The sequence below is a fragment of the Antechinus flavipes genome, chromosome 4 (assembly GCF_016432865.1).
Source record: "Antechinus flavipes isolate AdamAnt ecotype Samford, QLD, Australia chromosome 4, AdamAnt_v2, whole genome shotgun sequence".
NCBI classification, from domain to species: Eukaryota; Metazoa; Chordata; class Mammalia; order Dasyuromorphia; family Dasyuridae; genus Antechinus; species Antechinus flavipes.
In genome coordinates, this window is record NC_067401.1 from 47,673,579 (window position 1) to 47,696,856 (window position 23,278).

The window sequence follows — 23,278 nt, forward strand, 5'->3', positions numbered from 1 at the left end:
ACACAGAAGCTTCAGGGCCAGACTCTTCTCTTCATCCAGCTCCATGAGCCATAAAATGCCTTTGGCCTGGGCTTTGAAGCCCCTTCCTGACCTTCAGATAAAGGCCATAAGGTGAGTTAGAAGGAGCTGGGGGTTGGAAGGGTCAGAGGCCTGGAAAATGGAAAGGGACTTTAGAGGAGTAACTGGAATCCGAGAAAAGCCCATCAGTCCGGCCCCTTAAAAGTTGGGAGTTCTCTCTGCAGGACTTCCAAAAGCTTTTAACTGATGGGCCAGTGGCATTTTTTCCCCTTTCCTCTCTATCCTTGTGGGTTGTTTTAAAAGCTAAAATCACAAATTCCTCTATTTTAGTGGGCAGACAAAAGGAAGGAAGCCAGGAAACAAAAGCTCACCAATTCTAAATTTGGAAAGGGCTGAGCCGCAGGTCAAGGAGATAACAAGGGGAAATGGAACCAAGCAGTAGCGCATTAACATAGGCAAGACTATTTAGAGAATAATCAACTCACATTTATACAGCCAGTCAACAGGCATTTAGTAAGGGCTTACTCTTAGGCCAGGCACTGTGCTAAGTGCTGGGATTTAGGGGAAAATAGGTAAAAACAGTATTCCCACCTTCAAGGAACTCACATTCTAATGGGAAAAACCACATGTAAACAAGGCAGACCCAAGGCATGAGGGAGGAGATGGAAGGGAGCCTTTGAGAAGAAGGACTTGGCAGCAGTGGGGGGAAGGCACAGATCCTTATTCATTCCCTGCATTGCTGCACATTTCTACAGCACTTTCAAGTTCTGCAAAGGGCCGTGTGTGTGTGTGTGTGTGTGTGTGTGTGTGTGTGTGAGAGAGAGAGAGAGAGAGAGAGACAGAGACACACAGAGAAAGAAAGTGTGTGTGGAGAAAGAGAGAGAAAAAAGGGGGAGAGAAAAAGAAGATATATATAGTTAGATATGTTATTATAAGATGCTTCCCCTGATAGAATGCAAGGTCTTTGAAGGCAGGGATTAGCTCTTTTTTGTATTTGCCCCTCAGTCTAGTATGGCGTCTGGTGCAGAGTAAGTACTTCAAAATGCTTGCTTAGGGGCAGCTAGGTGGCACAGTGGATAGAGAACCAGATCTGAAGTCAGGAGGACTTAAGGTCAAATCTGACCTCAGACACTTAACACTTCCCAACTGTGTGACCCTGGGCAAGTCACTTAACCCCAATTGCCTCAGGAAAAAAAAAAATCTTGATTAATTTATATCCCAATCTTGCCTCGGCCACTTGTGGGACTGCAGGCAAGCCCCTTAAGTCTTTGGGGCTCAGTTCTCTCATCCACAAAATGAGAGTGTTGAGCTAAAGCTGAAATTTCTTCTAGCTTTAAATGTGAGATCCAATGAAATATACATAAAGGAATTCATAAACTTTAAAAAACTATATAAATGGGATTACTTATAATTCTCTCTCACTCTGATTCAGTAATTCAGTTAGTAAACATTAATGAAGAAAGACAATTTTTAGTTCCTAATAATAAAGCCTCAAATACCACCCAATGGATCAGAAATCATTTCTAGGCCCCCGCTGAGGTTCTGTGGAGAAGTATCTGGTCAGTGATTCTCTGTGGCTATCCAAAGAGTAACTTTAACCCACTATACCAGAACTTCTTGATTTTTTTCCTGCATCCCCCTCTCTCTTAGGCAGACAGTCTGGTGAAGTCTATAGAATTTTAGAAGAGTGTTTTAAAATGTATTAAATAAAACAGATGGATACAAAGAAAAGCAATTTTGGGGAAATATGGTAATCTACATAAATCTAAGTAAATAAAATAAATCTAAATAAAAACCAACTTTACAGACTCTAAGTTATGAACCTCTGTCTGAGAATGTGAAACTACTATTGAACTCAATATCCCTCCCCTCATCTCAAATGTCAAGGGGACAGAAAGTCTCCCCTCCACCTGGCAAATGCATGGAGATGGAAAGAGAATCTATTTTGGGGAACATATTCCCAAGACTGATTTTAGCCAGAAGGACCTTTAGAAATCAAGTAATCTTATCCAAACTATTTATTTTACAAAGGCAGAAACTAAGGCCTAGAGAATTTTAAGATTTGAGCCCTAGTGCTCTTTTCCCCAATGCTGTAATTATCCATTACACTCCTTGGTAACCATACTGGAGTGTTTCTACACTGTAGTATAGAAGGTACTGACAATAAAACACATCAGTGGAAACAAGGACTGGGTGATAGTCCCACACTGGGTTGCTGAGGAGAGGCAGGAGGAAGTCCCCGCATGCGGCTAATATCCATGCTGGCCCCTTTTATTTTTATTTTATTTCATTTTCCTGAGGAAATTGGGATTAAGTGACTTGCCCAGGGTCACACAGCTAGGAAGTGTTCAGTGTCTGAGGCCAGATCTGAACTCAGGTCCTCCTAACTTCAGGGCTGGTGCTCTGTCCACTGCGCCACTGCCCCACGTTGGCCCCTTTGAGCCTCTGGGAACAATGAGGCAGAAGCAGCCGGAGATCCGACTGCAGGGCCCTGTGTTGATGTCTGTCCTCCCTGACAATCCCGACAAGCCTTTTCTTTCTGAAGGGCTGCGTCTCTCCTGTTACTTCTCACTCCTCCCCTGCTGCCCGGCAGCCTCATCCCATTTGGGAGCATCTCCCAAAGACCCTGTCTCTCTCTGCGCCAGGTTTGAGCTTTTCCACCAGGCCCTGGAGTCCAGGCTCTGGGCCTTTGCCTTGCCCTGCCTCTCTTAAATCCAATTCACCTGCAAGTCAAGACGAGGCCCTCCTGATGTCATTGGTCCTCCTCAAGAACAACAATCACTGTTCTTTGTAGACCAGTCTGTGGGGCCTTTTTCTTCCCTAAAACCAAAAGCTCTAACTCACTGAACTAATTCACTACAAAAGAAAGCATCAGAAGCCAAATGTTTACTGGTGTTTTTGATGATGAAGATGATTCTCTACTGTGTGTTGTTTAAGACAAAACCATCTTGGGGCAACTATTTGGTGCAGTGGATAGAGCACCAGCCCTGAAGTCAGGAGGATCTGAATTCAAATCTGGTCTCAGACACTTAACACTGCCTAGCTGTGTGACCCTGGGCTTGTCACTTAACCCCAACTACCTCCATGCCAAAAAAAAAAAAAAAAAAAAAAAAAAGACAAAAGCACCTTAAATGAAATTGATCAACAGACACAACCAACAATCAATTGGATATTAAGGCGTTCTCCTATAACTTCGTTCCACTGTGTAGACAGGCCTTTAATTCATTTGAAAGCATTATGGGATTTTGAGGGCTACCAGATGAAAAGGCAAATGATGTCAATCAGGAGAGATCCTGTGACTGGAGGAAAGATATCACGTCCTACCCTGGCCCTGGTAAGGATAATATTTCCGCGGGCTGATTGAGAATCGGGTTATCCAATGGTTGGGAAACGCCAGCCAAGTCCCTGAGAGGGAATTGCTCAGGAGGAAGAAAGAGGTTTTTCTTCTTCTCTCTTGATTGACAACTCCCCAAGGAGTACTCTGCTTCAGGGGTGGGGATCTCCTTCTAGGAGGAGAGAACGAGAGCCCTGGAACCTAGAAGAGCATGACTCCTAAGGAGAACTTTATGAGGCTTCCACAAAGGGATACAAGAACAAGAACAAGCAGCCAGGAGTTGAGTGTCCTATACTGGGGCCTTAAAGGTGCTCTCCTGTGAGTGGGAGCCCACTTTCCCCAAGGACTTTTATGTGTAAGGGGAAAGTATGCCTCCTGCTTTGAGGAAATGTTCTGTACAAATTGTTCTTATTACAAATACCTTGAGTAAAACCTAAGTCTGGATGGCAACTTGTTTAGGTGAAGCACACAACCAGGAGCTCATGAGACTAAGTACTAGACATTTGGATTTGCTCCTAGAATCCTAGAAACGCTAACCTGGTGGACCTGGCCTGAGAGTTGGGGAAGAGAGAACTGGAATTGGAAAACTGGAGAATAGTGGAGTGTGTGCACATGTGTATTCTGTGTATAAAGACACATATACACATAACATAAATATCTATACACACATAGAGACATTCCCATGTGGACTAAGACCTTCAGAAGTACGCAGAGTTTTAGGGGCAGCATTCTCACTACAAGCCTCTCACATTACTGGTACAGGCAGGGGACTACATTCATCCATACATATTCCATATACAAAACTTCTCCCAAGTTGACTCTGAATTGTTACCCAAGATTCTAGATACTTTACCTATTTAATATGACCCCAGAAGGATAAGTGACATCACATAAAACCTATAGATATTCCATATTCTGAAGCTAAATCCATCCAAATTGAATTGGATACACAAAGAAGAAAGCCACGAGGGGGTAGGGCTGTGTGTGGTATAGGTCTAAGGAAGAGAAAAGGGTCAGTCATTTTTCCTTGAGAATGACTTTATTAACACAAGGTTTGGCAAGGGTCAATGCTGAAAAATTACCCATGCATGTTTTATAAATAAAAAGAAATAATTTTAAAAAAGAAAAAAAATGACTTTATTACTAATGAATGCTAAAATTATATTTATTGGGTATTTGCTACGGTGGGCACCATAATGGATTTTCACATTTTCTAGATAATGATAACATGGTTCCCAATCTCAAGGACCTTACAAGAGAAGAAGATATAGATATATAAAGGATAAAGACATAACAGAAATAACCAAGTATTAGGATAAGTGAAAGGAATCATAGAATTTCAGAGTTGGAAAGGTCTCCAGAAGTCAAAAACATCCAGATGAAAAGTCTGATTCTGACACTTACTACCCATGTGATCTTGGGGAAATTAATTAATTTCCTTGTCTGAAAAGTAAGGTGGTCATACAATATGATCTCTGAGGTTCTTTTAAAAATCGATATCAGTGACCTTGTGATACAGTCCAACTTCCTCCTATCATGAAAAAAAAATTCTACTACAAAACATCTGACAGTGCCATCCATCTAATTTTTGTTTAAAGATCTCCAGAGAGGAATTTTATCCCAGCAAGGGCAGCCCATTCCACTTTTGTATACCCATTCCTGTTAGGAACCTTTCCTGACATGATGCTTAAATTAGTGTTTTTTAAAGAAAAATAATATAAATTTGTATAAATAACTAAAGTAAAAGTCCTGAAAAATATCACTTGCTAGTGAAGTAAAGAGGGAAGAGAAATGCATTAATAAAGGTTTCATGAAAAACATGTCACCTGAACTAGGCCTTAAAGGATAAAGGAAGTGGAGGGGGAAGGAAAGGATGTTTCATCCAAGGGGAGGGAAAGGTAAGAGCAAAGACACTGAGTTAGGAAAACATGGGACATTCAGAGGATGAGTCTTCTAGTTTAGCTGGTTGGAAAATAAAGTAGTGTTTTAGATATGAGTCAGAAAGACAGGTTGGAGCCATATTGAATGCCAGGGTTAGACTTTATAGCAGATAAGGGGGAGTGACTGATGACTTTGGAATAGTAGGGTGCCATAATCTAAACTCTGCATTAAAAATAGCAAGAGAAGATAGAGAACTCAATGAACAAAAGTTTAAACTAGGTAGGGAAAGGTCATTAGGAATCATGGCTAACTGAATGTGATGATGTCTACAGAAAGGGCAATCAAAGGTAACATTACTTTGCCTCTTTGGCTCAATCTCCTCATCTATAAAATTAAGTTAAACCAGAAAAATCTCTACAATCACTTCCAGCTATAATCTATGATCCTAAGAATAGAGTATTTTGAATGTGGGAAACTAGATTAAAATGATGCTGCAAATGTAGAAAGCTGATAAGTCAAGTTCAGTCCAGGCTGTGTTGAGATTGAGAACCTACAACAGGATTCATAACTAATATCCAAATTGGATCTTTTGAATTCTGTCAACAATGAAACTCTGGTGGTATAGAAAATATAATAAACAACTGAGAAATCTAAATTTGGAATTTGGCAGCAAATTTGAGAGAAGTCAGAGATCCAGAATTCAAGATTTGTATTTTGGTTAAAATAACAATGACAAATATTGGAGGGGATGTGGGAAAACTGGAACACTAATACATTGTTGGGGAGTTGTGTACCAATCTAGCCATGCTGGAGAACAATTTGGAACTATGCCACAACAAACTATCAAACTGCATCCCTCTTGATCCAGCAATATCACTATTGAGTCTGCAATCCACAGAAATCATGAAAGAGGGGAAAAGACCCACAAAAATATTTGTGGCAATCCTTTTTGTAGTGACAAGAAACTGGAAATTGAGTGGATATCCATCAGTTGGAGAATGGCTGAATAAATCATGGTATATGAATGCAATTTATATGTATGTAATGGAATATTATTGTTCTTTAAGAAATGATGTGCAGCAGTGTAAGGAATTTCTTCTATCAATAAAGGTTGTCACAAAGAAAGTGACAGCTATTAGAGCTGTCTAATAGAGGTTAGAAAACTATGGCCTACTATCTGCTAACTTTTTGTATGGCCAAATGAGCTAAGAATGATTTTTACATTTTTAAATAAAACTACTGTATTTAAAAAAAAAGAAAAAAGAAAAGAACAGGCTGATTTCAGAAAAGTCTGGAGAAACTTACATGAACTGATGCTGAGTGAAGTGAGCAAAACCAAGAGAACACTGTACACAATATGTGATGATTAACCATGACACACTTAGCTCTTCTCAGGAACTTGTGATTCAAGATAATTCCAAAAGACTTTGGATGAAAAATGCCATCCACATCCAGAGAGAGAATTATGGAGATTAAATGTGGGTCAAAGCATAGTATTTTCACCTCTTTGTTTTTTCTTTGTTGTTGGTTTTTTTTTTTTTCTTTTTGCAATGAGTTTTCTTTCGCAATATGAAAAGTAGGAGAAATATGTCTAAAATGATTGTACACTTTTTCAGCCAGTATTTCCAAGTCAAATTTATAAAAATACAAATCACTCCCTAATTGATAAATGACCAAAGGATATGAACACATAATATTAAGATAAAGAAATTAAAGCCATTTCTATTTGTGTTACAAAAAATGTGCTAGTGATTAGAGAACTGTAAATTAACACACCACTGAGGTGCCACTTAACACCTATCTGATAGGATAAGATGACAGGAAAAGATAATGATAAATTTTGGAGGGGTGTGGGAAACTGGGACACTAATGCATTGTTGGTGGAGTTGTAAATTGAGCCAACGATTTTGAAGAGCAATTGGGAAATATGCCCAAATGACTATAAAATTGTGCATATTCTTTCAAAAAAAATGATTGTATATGTATAACCTATATCAGATTTCTTGCTGCCTTGGGGAGGGGAGTGGTAAGGAATGGAGGAAGTAAAAATTTGGAACTCAAAATCTTATAAAAATGAATGTTGAAAACTATTTTTACATGTAATTGCAAAAACAATACTATTATGACACAGAGAAAACAACAGAATTCAAGATTTGGGAGAGAAGAAAAGAATAAAAGATCATTTACTGGTAATGAAATCTAACTTGGTCACAAGATAGTCAAATTCAAGTGAAATGGACATCAACATGGAGAAATTATGGGAAAAAGATATTAGAAAGGAATCAAAATGATAAAGTAGCTGATAACTATAGATAATAATTAGATGGAGAAGACGGAGTCAGATGGTGAAGGTGATAAAAGGACAAGAATTCTCTGAGGAATGGGACCTTGTTATTTAATACAATGTCTAGTCTGAGACACGATAACAAATAAATTATTACTCTCTGGGCCTCTTACCAGTTCTTTGGACAGATGTTCATATCAGCTCTAGTTAAAAATGAATGCTTTTCCCCCCTCAATTAATGACTGGCCCTTACATTCTGAAGAGGCTAGGTCAGAGAGATTGCCTTGTTTTCCCTCCCTATCAGGTGAGGCCCCTGAGCAGAGGTCGGGATGAGAAGTCTCCATCCCTGTTCCCTGCCCAGGAGGCAGCTGTACAAACAGAAGAGATCACTGTCCAGAACCTTTCACTCTCATCAAAGCCCCTTTTAACAAACCCCACAGAAGCTAACCACTAACGGCAGCTCCATTTCCTCCCTAATAATCCCTCAAATCCAAAATATATTTAGATTCTGATCCCTAACACATGCATTCATGATTTAGCTCCCACTGCTCTTGGGGTCTGCCAGTGCCTTCTTCTTTTATTTATATTTGGGAGGGGTACAATATATCCATATTAGATTACTATTGTCAACAAAAGTAAACACACACACACACTCCTAGAAAGTTTAAGCTTTTAAATTATCCAATTATATAATGTGAATAAAAATTTTCACAATTTCTATGGGTCCATTGCACAAATGTACACAGCATAAAGAGCACTTATTTTGAAGAGGTGAAAAGGGTTAGAAGAAAACCTTTTGCTGGAGCCCTGTCTCTTCTTTCAAAAACAATGGGTAAGATTTCCCCGTCTGAGACAGACCCTAAACCTCAGAGATCTTACACCCAAGAGAGACTGCACGAGGAAGGGACCTCCACAGCAGACATACCACCATTCTGTCAGGCTTCCTTTACAAATAGAAAAAGTATTGTCTTGGGGGGTGTTCCTGAGAGACCAGGGGAAAGGATTCCCTGTGGATGAAAATGTAATTTGTCTTTGAAATTACATAATTGTTGTAGTTCAGTCATATCTAGCTCTTCGTGACCCCACTGGAGATTTTCTTGGCAAAGATACTGGAGGTTTGACCATTTCCTTCTCCAGTTTGTTTTCCAGATGAGGAAACTGAGGCAAATTGGGTTAAATAATTTACCCAGGGTCACGCAGCTAATTATATGCCTGAACTTAAAACACTATCATCTTCCCATGGCAGATTTGCAAATTGAAGGTGGAGAGACTGATTAGATGCAACCATCCCAATTTAAGTAATAGGATTGGCAAGGAATTTCAGAGTGCGGATTTAGAACCAAGAGTCTCTGATGTCTTTTTGCACAGCTTTCCTTAATTTATAGATGGGGAAGCTGAGGGTTAGAGAGGTGAAAAGTACTTGGAATCATGAAGCCCAGAGACCATCTAGTTCAAGTCAGACAGCAACAGAAAGTCCCTCTATACCTTGGCTTCTTGAACTGAGGGTGGCAACCCCTTATGGGGTCTCACAACTGAATGTGGGGGTTGCAAAATTATGATTTCTCATCAGTAAATATTGATTTGTATGCCTATTTTATATATCTATATAGATGGGGTCATGAAAAATTTCTCAAACAAAAAGGGGTTGTGAGTGAAAAAAGTTTAAGAAGCTCTGCTCTATACATCATCCCTAGCACAGGGTCATCTAGTTTCCTCTTGAAGATCTTCAGAGATAGGGAATTCATCACCAATCAAACCAGACCATTCTACTTTCAGAAAACTTAATTGTTAGAAGGGTTTTCCTTCCATTAAGAGAAAAACCTTCCTCCCCAAAACCTCCACTACTCCTTTTTCTGCCCTCCTGGGACTCAGTAGAACAGATCTGATCCCCCAACTTTCAAAAGTACTGATCATAGCTGTTCCCTCCATCCTGTTCCCCCCAGATCTTCTTGTTTCTAGGCCTACCATTATCCCATAAACCACATATACCACTCGGAAGCTTTTCTGGGTTTCATTATCTCCTGAAATTCCTAATTCTTCAAGATAATTCAACTCTCAAACTCACCCCCCCCCCAGCACCTCCTGCCCCTGGAACCTCTTTCTTCCTCCCTTCCTCAGACAGCTCTTCCCAGCTCCTGCCCCCATTTAGAAAGGCAGCCCAAGGATTCGCTTCTTTATTCTCAAGCAGCTGCTTTCTTGAACTTTATATCATCAGAAACTCATTCTGTAAGATAAAATAAACTATAAAATTGAGATCCCTCCTGAGGTCACAAGACTTCATTATACTCCAGAGCCAGTTAGCCCTTGCTCCTTTCTCTCCCTCACTCCTATTTTTTCAGCTTCTTTTTATGTGGTGTCCCCCCTTCCAGACTGTAAGCTCCTTGAGGGCAGAGCCCTTCTTCATCTTTTCTTCACATCCCCAGAGCTTGGTACAGTGCCTGGCACAAAGTAGGTGCTTTATAAATATAGAACCACTCTGACTTGGAGTAAACAACTGGCCCAAGATGGCACCTACAGCCAGGACTAGAACCTTGGTCTCTCCATTTTTGGACCAGAGCCCTTTCCATCAGGCCATGAAGAGAAATACTTGCTCATTCTGGGCAATCACCACCTTCATTATTTCTTGGCCCTGGGATTAACTAACAGACACAAGAAAGTTCACTCAGTGGCTGGCTGTCTCTCCAAATTATTAGAGTAACTTTAAGCTCCCCAGGGAACCTCCCTCATAAGTTTCTAATTTGAAAACCAAAGTGTACACCAAAAAAAGCAAGGTCTCAGCCAGAGCCAGAGAGGATATGAAGGGGAGCAAGAGGGGTGACAAGCTTAGCTTTGTCTCCTGGAGTTGGATTCTGCTCACTGACGACAGTTTCCTCCTGTTTCTGGGCCCAAAGTGGCCAAGAAACATAAAAGTTCTTTTCTGAACACCACTGGGACAAGCTCACAATCAAGCTCCCACTGTCAGAAAAGGACTTACAAAAGAAGCTTCTTTGAGAATGCTGTTTTTTTAAATTTGCAGTCAATGGTCCTATCTTTTTATAAATGGCCATCCTTCAGCGGATAAGGCACAGACTTCAGACTGGTTGGGCTCAGACCACAATGGCTGAAACCACACATCTCAATTCATTACAGCAATTCCTCATACACACAGAGCACTGGAAAAAGAATTTCTCTGGATAGTCAAGCTGAGAGTTTGTCCTTAAAATAGCCAGATTTTTGGTCAGTTTAATCAGTTTAGCTAGAAATCTTTACATACACACAAAAATGTGATGAATATCATTTAATGTTTCTTAATTAATAAAGCACTTCAAGGTACTATACCAAGGTACTGTGGAAAGAACTTTGGATTTGGAATCAAGGAACCGGGATTGCCCATGTGACCTTGAACACTTTCTGAGTCTCAATTTTTTTTATCTGCAAAACGAGAAGGTGAGAGTAGATGATCTTCCAGCTCTATATCTGATTCTTTGATGAAAAATCTCTCTGAACTCAGCAGGGCTGGCTATATTTGAAGCCTTTAAGAAAGATTATCCTGTGGTCCCAGATCAACCTAAAAACTTAGTTTCTGTTGGATGGGGTGGTACATCTGCAATATCTAATAATAGTTAACATTTTACACAGTGCTTTGTGGTTCCTGATGCCAAAGACCACTAGATCACTTGAGCTACAATAGGGCTAAAGGCTAGAAGGTATCTACACCAAAGTATGGCACCAATATGGTGAGGCTCTGACCCCCAGCCTGCCAAAGGAACAAATCAGTCCAGGTCTGAAAAATGAAGCCACTTTTGTGCCAATTGGCACTGAGGACAGGTTGGGAGTGGCTGAATTTCTAGCTAAGGCAAGATAGAGAAACCGATAGGGAAGCGCACAAAAGATCTTCTAGGACAATTTGCCAGAAGTCCTTTGCAAAAAAAAAAAAGTCACCTTAGCTATGCAGCTAAAGCATAAAAACAGGTCAGTCCCAAAAGAGCAGCCTTAAATAAAATACAGAGGCCTGTGATTCTAGTTTGGCCAGACAAAGAAAAAGGATGTGCTATTCTGGACCGCTCCAATTCCTTTTATAGACTGTTTTCTTTTCCTTATGTAATGCTTAAACATTTAAAACTTTTTCCCCCCTCAACTTTGCAAAGCTCTTAGAAGGCATATTTCTGGCCTCCTGGCGGCTTTTCCAGCCCCTGCTGTGATGGGTCAGACTCATCCCAAGAGTTTGTGGGCTGTGTGACCCACATCTGGTCCAAGGGACCAGCCTTGATTTTCACAGTGGGCTTCCATGGCGACTGCTCCACTGGCCCCCAACCCATCCTGCCCCTGTCTTAGGTTTGAGCCCCAACAGAATGATGCAATGCCTAACAAGGCCAAACACTGCCCAAGTCTCTCTTTCTCTAACTTATCCATTCTATTCTACCACAGACTCTCTGTGGAAACTGAGAGAGGGAGGGAACTGTGTGGAGATGAGGGTATGGACTCCATGATGAGCTAGAACCCCTGAGATGAATCATTTTTAAGTAGAGACTGAGCAGTTGGCATTGGAGGTTGGGGAGTAGGGGACTGAATGGATGATTAAGAATGGATAATTATTGTCGTGAGCTCAAATGCCTGGATGCAGTTCTCGCCACGGCCCATCCTGGCTATTTGATGAGATCCCACAACTGCTGGCATTTACACTCATGACTATAACAAGCATCATTTCCTAAGGCAACAATTTTTTAATCTCTCTCCTCTTCCTCTTCACCCTACTTTTTGCCTTACCTCCTACTTCTCCAAAGCCACGCTGCCCAACAATTCTGGGAAATGCAAATTTATAATCTTGCCACAACCAACCATTATTATGTTATCCATGGAGAGCCTAATTTTGCCTCCTGCAGCAACATGAAACAAAGTCTTTCTTTTTTTCTACATGTTTTTTCAGTTGCTTTAAGAATGGGACTTAGTATTCTCCATTGGGATTTCCAGTCCTCAACTACGTCTTCCCTCTCACTCTGTATAACTGTGTGTCTGTATGTATATGTATATATATTTACCTGTGTATAGTATGTATATATGTGTATATGTATGTGTACATGTATGTGTGTGTGTGTGTATGTGTGTGTGTGTGTATGTGTGTGTGTATTGTATACATACCCATTAGCCATTGGCTACTGAGCCCTGCCATAAAGTGTGATGACTGTTAGAAATAGATATATATATATATATATATATATATGTGTGTATAAATGTATGTGTATATGTGTGTGTGTGTGTGTTGTGTGTGTGTAAATGTATATATAAAAATGTATGTATGTATATGTGGATGAATGGAGAATGGATAGCATAAGTTAAAGCAACATGAATTCAAGTGACCCCTGAAATCAAAACCATGTTGCAGAGTTGATGGAAGCGTGCTCGTGTGGGAGGCAGCCAGCCTTGGCTCCAGCTCGAGGTCTGGCTACATTTCTAGCTCTTAAAAAGAGGAGCCTCCGAAGGCCAGTTTTCATTACGCCCTTTCATGTCCTTTTGCCAGCTCTGGAACCTTGATGGCTGTCGTGAACTGCCCCAACATCTATTTATCTAAAATACCAGGAGGTTTTTGAGGAAAGGTTGGATGGATGACCCCCGAGAAGACTACAGGATGGAAGGAAGGGCTTCTGGGCCAGGTACATGTCTCAGCCGGTCTCTTATCTCCAGGACTCTGTGATACTGAGCACTCATTTCTCAATGATTCCTGCCAGTGACACCCATTTCTAACAGTCATCACACTTTGTAGCAGGGCTCAGTAGCCTATGGCTGATGTGTCTGAGATGATTCCTGGACCCAATGTAAGCAGCACTCCCAAACTCTATTACCTTCCACTCTGGAGAATAAGTGCCTGCTGCAAAAGGACTTGGTAAATCCCTCGCCTCTAATATAAATGAGATTCAGCAGCTGCCTCCTCTCCCCTCAGCACACAAAACAAGACAGACATCAAGATCTCTTGCTTTATCAAGTCAGAAGCAGTCCAACCGTTTTAAAGTAAACCACACAATTTAATTTTCCTGAATTTCTTGACTTACCTCAAATTTCCCAAACTGTAAAAGCGTGACTCGCCATCAGTTGACCGGACCACTTTCAGAGTGAACATGGGCTGGAGCTGCCGAAGCTCTAGCAACACAATTGCTAGATAATGGATGAAGAGAAGGGCGTCCACAAGAGACACCGCATATTGCACAATGCCCTGGTAATTTCGGTCCCGAGAGTCCAGGATGCGCACGCCATAGAAAAGCCAATAAGAAACCACAAACAGAAAAATAAGGACCAGTAAGAGGGCCCGGAACACAAAGATCCGGGGCATTTCCACTGTCTGACGACGGAAGAAGAGGGCCCAGGTCCCAATGAGAAGGATAAGGAGTTTAAATGCCACTGAGATGAAGAGTCCCTCGCATATTGTGCCACATGGCTCCAGCTCATCCCGCCAGAGAATGGGGGGCAAAAGAATGAAGGCAATGGGGGTGAGGAAAACCAGCAGGCCCAGGACTGCCGCCACAGTCAGGCCGAGGTAGCGCTTGCAGTCCAGTCCGACGCTGTCCTCCATATCCTTGCTGATCCTCGCGATGTCCTCCTGGGAGATGCTGTGCTCAGAGGTGCCCGTGATGGCTGTGGTGGTCTCTCCCCAGTTGTCGTCCTAATGGCAGAGCACAAGAGCAGTGTGAACCAAGGGCCGCTGACCCAATCTCAGAGCAGGAAAAGCACTTTAAGGGCAACAGAACCCAGCCCAGCCCTGAAAAGTAAACCTTCTGCCTCTGAAACAACAGAGCCCATCCAGAACCTACTTCGGAACTTCCAGCAAGGAGAACCCCTACTCTTTGGAGGCAGCTCATTCCCCTTTAGGAACTTAATTCATTCTGCTGAGCCAGAAGCCATCTATCCAATCTCCCATTTTATAGACAAGGAGAACTAAGGCCTAGGGAAATGAAAGTGTTTATTCAAAATCACAGAGAAATGAAGTATCAGAAGGAGGATTTGAACTTTGGAGTCAGTGATCTTTCCCTTACACTACAATTAGTAGCATGTCATTGAAAACAAACCTAGAAATAGCTAGAAATACATTTGGAGGTATAATGATCCAGTAATAGAATGTCCAGAAATACATTTTTGAGATTTCATGTATTCATTCTCATGGGGAAATGGAGGAGTGTTTACTATGTAATTAAGGATGACCTCTCTGAACACTAAATTTTAGGGGAAGGAATTGTTAATATAATGAACATAACAATATTTTCTTGATGATCCTGGATTTGGAATCAAAGAAGCATATGTGATATCGGGAGTCATTTTAATTCTTGAGGTCCAAGTTCCCAAATCAGAAAAAAGCGGGTTTTGAACTAGAAGATATTTAAGGTTCTTTTCATCTCTAAATTTTATTGCATGTTATTAATATCAATTTTCTTATTCTAATGTAGTGGTGCTTTTCACTGGATATTAAAATATATAGAGATAGTTCTCCCTCATACTAAATGGGTTTAGGCCACTATGCTTTTAGTTTTTATAGCTAGTTTTGTAGTTCTTCAGTTGTTTTTCCCAAATCACAATATCAAAGCCATCATTTCTCTTTGTCATCCAGCTACTGTTGCAGTTGACTTATAATAATCTAGAAGCTATAAAACCATGAGAGCAATCATTAGGACAATCCATGAAATAAAACAAATAGGTTCTGTAAGTTACGTAGATAAAATGGGGGGAGAGGAATGGCTGAATGCTTTGTCTTATGGTATTGGTTGGAGCAGCACTTGTTTTTTCGTAGTCTGGACTGGTTTTTCTGGCCCAGGAAATGAAGGCTTGATTTATTAGTATGGCTTCCTTGCTCCCTGAGTCATAAAGGACCTAAATGATGGGGAATTGGTGCACTGGAGGTTTTATAGGAATTTCTATTCCCTTGCGAAGATGCCTTCCTGACTTGACTATTGTTAACTTCTGTGGTAAGTACAGAAGCAGAAGGGTGGCATAGTGGATTGAGTGTAGTACAGATGTTTATGTTTTTTAATATGTATGTATATATATATATGTATATATATATAAAATTATATTTTAATAATATTTATATATTATTCTATATATATGTCTGTGTGTACCTTTATAGACACACATATCACATATATGCATGTAAACTATGTAAACTCATATATAGGTTATACAAGTTGTGCAAATTATACATGAATAAATTATATATATGTAAAACAGTATTTGCGTAACATTTTTAAGATTTGCAAAGCACTTTTAACCCTGGGAAGGGATGCTATTTTTAAACCCACTTTGAACAAGTCTTCCTGATTCTAGATCCTGCACTCTATCTACTGCACCAGCTGGCTAATCTCTGAATTATCAAATCTCATGATCTTTTCTCAGGCTTTATCCTTTTTGACCTCTGTGCAACCTTTGATACTGTCATATTCTTGATTCTCCTCTCCTTTCTCTTTGTTCTTTCTCAATATCCTTTGGTGTATACTCATGGAAGCTATGTATGTGTCCAAGGCTCTGTCCTGGGTTTCTTGCCCCTCTCTCTGTTGCAGTTGGAGATCTCGATAGTTTCCATGAATTCAATTATCATCTCTGTGCTGATAATTCTCACTACAATCTGTCCAGTCATAACCTCTTGGCTTGCTTCTACAACTTCCTAGTGGACATTTCAAACTACATATGCCATCACCATCTTAGACTAAAGATGTCCAAAATTAAATTCATTACCTTCCCCTCAAACTTCCCTCTCTTCCTAACTTCCCTGCTACTGTTGAAAGAACTACCATCCTGGCCGTTACCCAGGCTTGTGATCATTCTCGCCTCTTCCCTTCCTCTCACCATCACGCCCACATCCAATCACTGCCCAGTGCTGTCTCTTGCCCACTTTGTAAGAAGACTCCTCGATGCCCCCTTCTCTCCTCTGACACTGCCCCGACCCTAGTTTGCGCCTCACATATGGGCTCTATCAATTGGTCTCCCTACCTCAAGTCACTCCTAACTCTAGTCCATTCTCCACTTAGCTTAGACCAAAAGTAGAGGTTTGACCATGTCATCCCCTTGTCAGTAAACTTTAATGGCTCCCTATTATTTCCAGATCAAATGCAAATTCTTCTGTTCTACGTTCATAAATGGGCCCTTCCTTCCTTCTCTTGTATCTCACTTTCCTCCATGCGATCTGCCATTCATTAACACTAGTCTACTTGCTACTGCACCAACAGGATGCTCCATTTCCTAACTTCAGGTGTTTTCGTTCACTTTGTCCCAGGCCTGAATGATCTCGTTCCTCATTCCTGCTAATGGCCTTCCTTCCAGTCCCTGCTAGAGTCCCATCTTCTACAGTAAGCCCTTCCCAGTTATCCTTCATCCCAATGTATTCCCTCTGAGATCACACATCCTCTTTATCTGGTCTGTAGCTTGTTTGAAAATTACTTGCCCAAAGTCATACAGGTAAGAAGGGACAGATTTCTTTCAATACAAATCTACTATTCTTTTCATTACAGCAAGCTGCCTCCTTACAACAAGCATGATAATTGATTCCCCTGGGAAAATACAAATGAAACAAAGGCAGTATCCATGGGGTGGCCATGTCCCATGGGGTGTGTGAGACCTGGGTCATAATGGAACTAAATACATTTAGATCCTGTGATAACTCAGGTGGCAAGGTACAAGAACTATGAGAAGTGGAGGCTGGCTAAAGAGGGAGCCTAGATCCAAGAAATGCTACAAAAATTATTTCTTAAATTAAAATATTACATATAGAAAGAGAAGTTTGCCAAAACTTAGGTAAAAAATTCATTTAAAACATAAGCTTATTGGTTATATATAATTATTATTTTCTGTGAAAATACTATTATTGTTTACAAGTAGAATTCCATGTTTGGACTATGTCTAGAAAAACTTAATAATTTAATAAGTTTAATTATTAATTTAAATTTAATTTAATTAAATAATGTTTGATAAGTTAAAATGTTTAAAATCTATTGGCAACCCTTCTCAAACACCATTCATTCCTTTTTTTCTACTCACCATATATATATGTATACACACACACACATACACACACGCACACATATATATACACGCACATATATATATATACATGCACACATATGCACCTATGTATATATATACATATAATCTAATCTATATTTAATCATCTGATATATAAATGTATATATATGTGTGTATTTATATATATATATGTTTAATTTTAGTGGAACATATCTATATATACACATCTGTGAATTACATAAGATCCAGATAAATCCAAAGGTTGGCTAATATTCTTGTGCTTAGATAATAATCACACCAGCATACATATCTCTATGCTCAAGGGGTACCTTGCAGAATAATTGCTAAGGATCTACAATGGACCATAAGATGCCTTGACCCCAGCTCTTAATTAAATTAAATGTCTATGGCAGCAGTGGGTATTCACTAAAAAAATCTAATTCCAACCTATAATTAGAAAGTGGTCCTCAAAAATCCCAAGATCATTTAATAGCTCAGGAATTGGAGGAAAAGGCTTATGTGCTTTAAAAAAAATTGAGCCATGCTACAGGTACCCAATAGATAATCTTGTTTGTAAATCAACTTAGAAGAGGAAAGCAATGGGCCCTTGACCACTCCCTGAAGTATGTTCAATGACCAGCATCTATATGTTTTCAGAAAGGAAGCATGATATGGTATAAAGAATCCTGGATCTGGAATTAATGGACCTGAACTTAAACCTTAGCCTTTTCACTTATCTGGCTGACTGGGGGCAAAGCACTTAAATTTTCTAGAATTCCTTATCTTCTCAAAAAAAGGGGGGGGCTGAACTAAATAGTCTCTGAGATCAATTCAAGCTCAAAAAATCCATGATCCTCAAGGAATGCTAAAGTTCCTTCTTGTGCCAAATTTATGCTCTATTATGTATGATTCAGAGGGAGAGAGTGAGGTCAGGATCCTGTGTTCAAATTCCATCTTATCATTTGTTTAAGCCACTTTCCTTCTTCTGAGTCCATGAGGAATGGATTAGATTACCTCTAGTATGTTCCAGTTGAAATCTTTGATCCTTTGCCCTCCAAGTAGTCTCATTTATTATATCCAAAACAGTGATTTTAAGAAAAACAACTTTACAGCCAGATCCACTGGAACACTATGAATGAAACTATAGTACACAATCTGAAAGCTAATTCAGAATAGCTTAGGAAAGCTAATGCCACAGGCCCTTAAACCCTGCCAATCCTGGCATGCATTTGAGACTTAAGAGCCCAAAGGGGTGACCGTGTAGTCTGATTATAACTCAGCACGATACAGTCACGGCAACATCCTGGAGACACGTCTGCACACACACGTCTCTCTAGGCAAAGGTGCACGGGTCTGGGGTCTGATCTGCATGTCTGAGAGTGTGCACTATCCCTTGAATGGTTCCCTTGAGGGGGTAGGAGTGTCTGACTCCACACATGCTTAGGTGTGGTCAGTGTGTGAATGGCTTCCCATGTGGGGAATCTGAATGAGCTCAAGGGGACAACTTCCACTGCTGCCGTTATTCCTGCCCTTTAATATTCCCAGATGATTCCTTTTCTTTGCTTCGTCTAATAATTCTGGTTTATCTCTTAGCATCATGTAAAGTACAGGTAAGTGATCTCTGACTTTAGCAGCAAAGCAACTGCCATGCCAAGAGCACCAGGCCATCGATCCTCCAACCATGGAGAGAGCTGGATAAAAATGAATGAACTAGTCAGAAAAGTAAACGTGAAAACCAGAGGGTTTTCACTAATAGAGACGATGCACTAAAAGCTGAGAAAACAGAGGAACTGAAATGGGCCTCTGCTGAGTGATAGCAGACTTTCATTTCTCTCCTTTTTATCCTCACCTGTACTTCTTCCGCACGAGTGGAATCATTGCCCAGCAGTGGTTCTGCTGGAGGAGCCTGAATGGTGACAGATTTTTCTGAACGGCTTCCATCTTTACTTCGGGAGGATTTGTGTCTCTCCCTATTTCTCTCCCTGAGAAGGAAAAACAGAAGATACAAATATGAATGTGGATATAGAGATGAATGAATAGAAAGATATAGAGATGGATATTGTTGTTGATTCAGTTGGACCTGTGCCTGAGGTTTTCCTGGTAAAGATACTGAAGTAGTTTGCCAAGTCCTTCTCCAGTGTGTTCCCATTTTACAGTTGTAGAACTGAGGTTAAACAGGCATTAGGTGAATTTCCTTTTGTCATCCAAAGAGTGAATGTTTGAAGATCAATCTGAACTTAGATCTTCATTCTAAGCCTGGTGTTCTAACTACTGTACCTTCTAACTGCCCAAAAGCTATAACTATAGATACATTAAGACAACTGACTCCCAACAATTTTCTTCATGACTCTTCTCTTGCTCATAATATCACAAAAACTTTAGAAATCATCTAATTCTAACTTGAAGTTTATCATTAATTTGTTTTGGATTTGTGACAATGTTATCTTGCAGGTATGCAAAATGCACTCAGCTCCTCAAGGATCGAGTTTGTTTTTTCATGTGGAGTTTTCTTTCTGATGACACTTAGTACTTGTGTGACTATGGAAAGATGGGGATAATACAGTATCGATCTCACAGGATTGTTGAGTGATCACATCAGAACATACCCAGAAATTCTTGACAAATCTTACACTGCTCTGCAAGTGTATTATTATTATATTTTCCTAGCCAATGGCATGCATTAGATAATACTGCTTTTTCTCAGCTCTACATCTTGGTCTGGCAGGGACAGGAAAAGAGATGTGAAAGCCATATCATATAATATGATTATATTATCAACCACTAAGTTCAAGCCTGAAAATCATTCTCCAATGATACCAGCTGATTTCAAAACCCCAGAATACCTAGAAGTGGGGAAAATAAATGGAAAGATGCCAATGTTTTCTTTTGTTCTTAAAAAAAAATAAGATCCAAATGGTTATAACCACTTAAGGGAAATAGGAATTCAACACCAGATGAATGTTCTGGGTGGTCGTCTAAGGATCCTTGAGCACACCCTGCAGTAATCCAATCTGGAGGTTACAAAAGGTATCAATCATTGTGGCAAAGCCCACGGAGAGATGGGGTCACAACCTGTGCATTAAACACAGATGGAAAATGGCACTCCTAGTCACAGCTGCTGACTGAGGATCAAAGGGTCTCTACCATTCAGGCCCCTCAGTTGGCTACAGTAAATAAATAAATGGGTTGCCCTTCCTTCCCATGGGATCCCTATGCTCCTCAGCGCAGCCTGTGCTGCCAGCCAAACACTTGTCCTCATTCCCAAGAATGGTCACAATGGGACTAACAGTTAAAAAAACACCTATTCACATACATCTATGTCTACATATCTACATACACATATATAATTTGTTGTAAAAGTTATGCAACTTGTAACAAAGTGAAATAAAAAAGCTTTAATTTTAAAGAAAGTTAATGGTGATTTAGACACAGCTCTCCTACAGTAAAAGAAAACTATTTGTACCCTGGCCAACCCTGAATTTCCATCTTACCAATGTCCTTTCTTCCTAAAGTAAGGTGCCACCATTTTACTCATTCACTTAATCTATGTATAAAATACATACAGTACAAAGAAAGAGAATGGTAACTGACTTATTAATGGTTCCCTTTGGTACCCACTGGACTTTTCTGTGTATCAATCACCAAGCATTTATAAATGCTACTATGTTCTAGCACCTACTATATTAGGTGCTAGAGGTAAAAAGACAAAGTCAGATAATTCCTGCCAATTTATTGGAACCCACTGGCTGTTCTGTACAAGCCAAATCCTAATAATCAATAAATATGCATAAAGTACCTATTATATGCTGGGTACTGTGTTAAAACTGGAGAAACAGAGAAGGGTATCATCAAAATTTACAAGATCACAGATTCAGGGCAAGGGAGATGGGATGGAGATAGGGAAGAGGAACCCGAGAAATGATTGTCTAATCTCATTTTACAGATGAGAGACCTGAAGCACAGAAACATGAAGTGATTTGTCCAAATCAAACCATTAATAAGTAGTCGAGATGAGATATGAATGACAAGCCTGTGAACCCTAAATCTGGAATTCTTTATACTGTATGCTATATTCCAAAATATCACTGAAATGACTAGTTCTATGGCAATGGTCCTAAACTGAGCCTGTCTTGGGAGAAGTAGCATAGGACTATATACTCCTTCTTCCAGTCTTACTTGTTCCTATGGGAACCAAGAGCAATGAAATTGAAAGAAATCCTCAATAATCTGATAATCCTTTGATAAGAATCAGAGTGAACATAACAAAGGGATCACTATCTGGTAAAAGGAAATTGTGTTTTTATTTTAATTTTTTTTTTTTATCCTGTGACATCTAGAGGCCACAGCTATCCACAATTATCCTGATAGCTATCCTGTCTGATGAGCTAAACTTACATGCCAGCCACAAGATATCACAATGTCTTTTTCTTCTCTTTCCTCTTAAGTTGTGCTATGTAAACAACTATCAAGTGTTGAAGTTTGTTTTTGTTATAGTTGTTCCTTTATCTGTTTGTTTTTTGAGGAAACTAACTAGATAAAAGCTTTTACAAATTAAGTCAAGATCACCAAGGGCACCATTGCAATGGACCACTGGCCAAGGTAACCCTCCCATCAGGATGAGCCAGTCATTTGTAACAGTGTTTGTTTTTAAAGGATGTGACCTGTAAAAACAACTTTCCCATAGGTCATCAGTTAAATAGGCGCCTTCATTGGTGATCCAAGCTTCCCCTACAAAACTACCTAATGCTCATTTGTGGTACGTATACATACATACATACACACACACACACACACACACACACACACACTTTTTTTATTCTCTTCCTCACTTAAATGGGAGAGCTTTGGATGCTGTTTTGCCTCTGTCTTTGTATTTATCCATGGTATAATAGGGCATCTAAGTGCTAAGTGGATAGAGTACTCAGACTGGAAGGTTCATCTTCCTCAGTTCAAATCAGGCCTTAGATACTTACTTACTAGCTGTGTGATCCTGGACAAGTCACTTAACACTTTTGCCTCGGTTTCCTCTTCTGTAAAATGAGCTAAAGAAGGAAATGACAAACCATTCTACTATCTTTGCCAAGAAAATCCCCAAACAGGATCATGAAGAGTTTATTATATGCCTACTATGTGCCAGGGATTATGCTAAGAGCTGAGCACACAAAAAGAAGCAAAAGCTCCCCGCAGGAAGCTTGCAATCTAATAGTACAAAGAAAAGTGTTTCTAGTAAATGCTTTTTTGATTAATGAATACTAGAAAAAAAAAAGCTTGATAGTCCTAGGATCCCATCATACCTCTCCTTAACTTCGAGGCCAGGCAAGAAACAGCCTCTGTAATAACAAAAACTCCCCACTAAAGTTCCCAATTCAGAGTCATGGCTTTGAAATGATCTCAGAGCCATTCGAATGCTCAACGCTGTGCCCCCCCCCCAAAGGCTTCACTGGTACTCTCTTTGCAGCATATTATCATAGCACCCAATACCACAGCCTTAAAACAAAGTAAAGAGCTAACAGATATCAGCGGGGTAGGGGGTAATGTTTATAGGACTATAACACCAGAGATCCAGAAGGGACCTTGGAGGCCATTTAGTCAAATGCCCCCATTTTACATATGAGTAAAATAAGGAGACTGACTTGTTTATGAGCAGGAACATGAGTCTCTGACTTCTCCCTGAAACAAAGCCTGAAATTCATTACATCAGATTTCAGATATTTTTCTCTAGCTATCCCCTAATTCTTGGAATGTTTTTACTGCTCATTTTCATCTACTGGCTTCCTGGACAT

At 40.0% G+C, this 23,278-nt stretch overlaps 1 protein-coding gene across 2 annotated transcripts in view; it reads right to left on the reverse strand.

Moving 5' to 3' along the window:
- The window catches only part of VANGL1 (VANGL planar cell polarity protein 1), a 46,229-nt gene that overhangs the window by 16,599 nt on the left and 6,352 nt on the right, over nt 1-23,278 (reverse strand). For both annotated transcript variants that reach the window (XM_051992930.1, XM_051992928.1), the window contains exons 2-3: nt 19,345-19,477; nt 13,544-14,151 (exon numbers count right to left, since the gene is read on the reverse strand). In XM_051992930.1, the coding sequence (XP_051848890.1) occupies nt 13,544-14,151; nt 19,345-19,477 (741 nt within the window). The remainder of the gene's footprint in view (nt 1-13,543; nt 14,152-19,344; nt 19,478-23,278) is intronic.